The sequence below is a fragment of the Pseudochaenichthys georgianus genome, unplaced genomic scaffold (assembly GCF_902827115.2).
Source record: "Pseudochaenichthys georgianus unplaced genomic scaffold, fPseGeo1.2 scaffold_1469_arrow_ctg1, whole genome shotgun sequence".
NCBI lineage: Eukaryota > Metazoa > Chordata > Actinopteri > Perciformes > Channichthyidae > Pseudochaenichthys > Pseudochaenichthys georgianus.
This window is the reverse complement of record NW_027262321.1, coordinates 7,501-12,151: the sequence shown is the minus strand read 5'-3', so window position 1 is coordinate 12,151 and position 4,651 is coordinate 7,501. Positions and strand designations below refer to the sequence as shown.

At 44.6% G+C, this 4,651-nt stretch overlaps 1 protein-coding gene across 2 annotated transcripts in view; it reads right to left on the bottom strand.

Annotated features, from left to right (window-relative positions):
* Positions 1–1,140: 1,140 nt before the first annotated feature.
* The window catches only part of LOC117441090 (coiled-coil domain-containing protein 136-like), a 10,083-nt gene continuing 6,572 nt past the window's right edge, over positions 1,141–4,651 (bottom strand). The window contains exons 8-9 of one of the 2 annotated variants that reach the window (XM_034077290.2): positions 4,046–4,158; positions 3,285–3,373 (exon numbers count right to left, since the gene is read on the bottom strand). In XM_034077290.2, the coding sequence (XP_033933181.1) occupies positions 4,054–4,158 (105 nt within the window). In that variant the 3' untranslated portion in view covers positions 3,285–3,373; positions 4,046–4,053. Of the gene's footprint in view, positions 3,374–4,045; positions 4,159–4,651 lie in introns of both variants that reach the window. The other variant, XM_034077291.2, reaches the window with a different exon arrangement.

Below are 4,651 nucleotides of genomic sequence, written 5' to 3'. Positions count from 1 at the left end.
GTCAGTAAGCGACCATGTGTACCCATCGGTATGGGACCATGTGTACCCGTCGGGAAGGGACCATGTGTACCCGTCGGTAAAGGACTATGTGTACCGTCGGTAAAGGACCATGTGTACCCGTCGCTAAGGGACCATGTGTACCCGTCGGTAAGGGACCATGTGTACCGTCGGTAAAGGACCATGTGTACCGTTGGTAAAGGACCATGTGTATCCGTCGCTAAGGGACCATGTGTACCCGTCGGTAAGGGACCATGTGTACCCGTCGGTAAGGGACCATGTGTACCGCTGGTAAAGGACCATGTGTACCCGTTGGTAAGGGACCATGTGTACCCGTCGGTAAGGGACCATGTGTACCCGTCGGTAAAGGACCATGTGTATCCGTCGCTAAGGGACCATGTGTACCCGTCGGTAAGGGACCATGTGTATCCATCGCTAAGGGACCATGTGTACCCGTCGGTAAGGGACCATGTGTACCCGTCGGTAAAGGACCATGTGTACCCGTCGCTAAGGGACCATGTATATCCGTCGCTAAGGGACCATGTGTGTACCCGTCGGTAAGGGACCATGTGTACCCGTCGGTAAAGGACCATGTGTACCCGTCGGTAAGGGACCATGTGTACCCGTCGGTAAAGGACCATGTGTACCCGTCGGTAAAGGACCATGTGTACCCGTCGGTAAGGGACCATGTGTACCCGTCGGTAAAGGACCATGTGTACCCGTCGGTAAAGGACCATGTGTACCCGTCGGTAAGGGACCATGTGTACCCGTCGGTAAAGGACCATGTGTACCCGTCGGTAAGGGACCATGTGTACCCGTCGGTAAGGGACCATGTGTACCCGTCGGTAAAGGACCATGTGTACCCGTCGGTAAAGGACCATGTGTACCCGTCGGTAAGGGACCATGTGTACCCGTCGGTAAAGGACCATGTGTACCCGTCGGTAAAGGACCATGTGTACCCGTCGGTAAGGGACCATGTGTACCCGTCGGTAAAGGACCATGTGTACCCGTCGGTAAAGGACCATTTGTACCCGTCGGTAAAGGACCATGTGTACCCGTCGGTAAAGGACCATTTGTACCCGTCGGTAAAGGACCTCCATACTTTACAACAGAAACTCTGAAAACATATTGAAACAGCTTTATTTCGTACGATTAGAGCCTGACGCGTCTTTAACAGCAAACATTTAGTGACGTTCGTTCGTTATAATCTTATTAAAATAATGATCGCATGCAAACATATATTTAAAGCTCTTGATAACACATGCTATTTATAATTTAGAACAAAACAAGACCTGTTATATCCTGATGAATGTACTGCTATTAAAACAATGAATATCAACTAATATATATATATATATAAATACTTGATATAGTTAGTTTCTTAACAATGCTTGCAAGTGGAATGTCTTTTATTTTGAAGGAGTTCATATTTGGTCGTTTCAAATCAAGACACGACGAGTTTAATGCTAAAAACCTTCAACATTTGATCATATTTAATATCTTATGATGTTATTTGGTCGCTATTTAGATGTAAACAGTAATAGTTTGATGTGTTCACTCTGACCCTTCACAATAAGATGTGTTCACTCTGACCCTTCACAATAAAATCCATAAGACATGTATTCAGGCTTTTTATGTTGTTAATTGTTTTTCATGACTATCTTTAAGTTAACATTCAAGTAGAAGTTGTTTTCTGGCTCTAAATCAAGCACCCGTCAGTAAAGGCGTCCCACAGTGCTCGACACTGGGTCCCCTTCATTTCACTATTTACATGAATAATACACAAAATAATGCACTTTAATAAGTATTTAACGACTAACGCCTGTTTGTTAGATTTAACACAAAACACACACAAGCAACATGAAAAAGCTGCATTAATGCAATCATCATAATAATACGATTCTCATGAATGGTCTAAGCTGTATGTTTTAAACTTTAATTTAATTAGATGTTTTGCTAATAATACGTGTTTATACATATTTTTCTTTCAGAATAACACAAAATATTGAATTTTCTAATAAACAAAGCGAGACACAACATTTCCCCCCAAAACATCAGAACCCACCTGCTGTGTCCGAGTTTAAATCTGGCACAGTGAAACCAGTCGAAGAGACAATTCATCTCCAACAACTATCTTTGTTAACGATTAAAAAAAGGTATAGTCACTGCTGTAGATATATATGAACTATAAACATACAAATACACATATTTTAAATTCCATAAAGCTGATTATTTCCTCAAATCAGCATTTTTTTGCTCATGCTACAAAACCAAAAGGTGTCATTGGTCTTTCTTTAGGCCCTGGCGATGAGGCGATGAGACGATGAGGCGATGAGACGATGAGACGATGAGGCGATGAGGCGATGAGGCGATGAGACGATGAGACGATGAGGCGATGAGGCGATGAGACGATGAGACGATGAGACGATGAGACGATGAGGCGATGAGGCGATGAGACGATGAGACGATGAGGCGATGAGGCGATGAGGCGATGAGGCGATGAGGCGATGGACAGCCTTACGCACGACTCAAGCAGGGATTCAAAACACTAACATATTTAATATGCTTCCGGTATCACCGTCATCTTCTCCTCGAGTGCAAAACATTATTTTTAATCCATCACGGAAAAGAAAGCAAATATATTTTGGAGATATATATCTAATATGCAGTAAAATGATTTAATAATAATAAAAATTATATAAAATAATAGAAACTATATTTAACTATAATAATATGTTGCTCTTAAAAGGGCTATTCCGCCTTATTCATCAAATATAAGTAGATTTAGTCGATAATATGCCAAGAAATATATATAATATATTAAAAAATAAAATAAATTCTGCATTTTGAAAGTTGAATTTAGGTGCATTTGGCCGATAACACTTCTGTGCTTTTACCAAGTAACACTTTAGAGCTTTTACTTTAAACTAAGCATTTCTTACAGTGTAGTATTACTGCCTTATATTCCATTAAAGGACGTCAGTCTTTATTCCAGATCAGCTTCTTCGTAAACAGAACAACTCTCTGACATCAGATCCAGGTTTAAAATCATCCCCTTCATCATGTTGGAAACAATGGTTTGAAATAATGCAAAATGAGACTTCCAGTCCGTGACGGCCGACAGCCAATCAGAAGACTTTCTGCACGGCGACGTCCCGCAGGAAAAGTCTTCCTAAAGTCTCCGATCTCAATCCTTCCTTCGGGTTGAAATGTCTCTGCGAGGCCGACACCAGCAGGACGGCAACATGTGTGAGGTCACTTCCTGTTCAGTCACTTCCTGTACTCAGGCCCTGCTGAAGCTGGGGACCACCAGAACCAAGATGGCTGCCACCGCCGCCGCCGCCACCGTCGCCGCCGCCAAGCTCCAGCCTTCGGTCTGAGGAGCAGAGGGAACAACACGGTGAGAAACATTCATCGTTCAGAACGCGCCCGAGGACCAGACAGGAAGCAGGTGAACACAAATGCAGGGTTTACGTATTAGAGCTCATCGCTAGGAGCTACACATGATGGCGGGACCCAAAACAATCAATGTATTTCACACGAGACGTAAACCGTCACCTCGCTAACATAAGAAGACAGGAGCTACACACCGAGTCTATGGAAGCTAACGTCACCAAACACTGATACATAATAACAGATATCAAAGTTAGGATACAAAGAGACACAAAGTACAATCGGTTTTAGATCTTGGAATTGAGAGCCTTCTTTTCTAGCGTCCCAACTGAAACCCGGCTGAAGCCGTGATGCATGACCCAGAAGCAGAACCATAAGACTGAACATGGAGCTGAAGATATCTGCAGAAAGTCCCAACATCTACGTGTTTGATGCCGCCTGGACGCCTGGACGGTCGAACCACATGGAGGGACTCGGTCGGACCGCACGTCAGGCTGCTTTCAACTGAATCTAAGTAGTTAACTCTTCAGATTATAAAACCAATCCCAAAAGGAAGGGTAAAGGCGGAATCAACTGCAGCTTGTTGGGACGTAACCCCGTATTTGAGCCACTGCTAAAGTTAGCGTCTGGTAGAGAAAGAACGGCGAGGCCATACCTGGTCCTCTATGACGCCATCTCCTCCCACCAGCACCAAACCAAGGCCACTATAACAATCATTCCTATGAGAGGGATGGAGAGGGCGGGGGATTCAGAACCACCATGGACGCTCTGGGGAGAAGACAAAGTGTGGGGGGGGGGGCGTGGTGAGAGGGAGTATCAAATAATCAGGAGAACAAAGTCAGAACGTGTCGAGGTGAAAGAAACGGATCGGGCTGCATGCCAACACATCGACTTTACAGAGAATTTGATCAAGTTTGTCGTGTGGTCAGTGACGGTGGAGGGAGGGAACAGAAAAGTCATGCAGTCAGAGAACGGAGATGGCCTTCAGAGTCACAACATCTACGTCCTTAAAGATCTGTGCAGACACGTTCACGTTCCATTACAACGTCAACGTCAACTACGACCAGAGGACCAGAACGTACGCAAACGATCAAATGAAGAGGAGCGGAGGTGGTTCGACGAGACTTGAAGGTTACGGCAAGAAGATAACCAAGTTCAGTCTCTACCCGTCCAATGCCACGCTCCAAGTCCAGTCCAAAAGCAAGACAGCTGCGTTGCAACAGCTTCTCGAATCTTGGACCAAGTCAAATCTCAGAAGGGC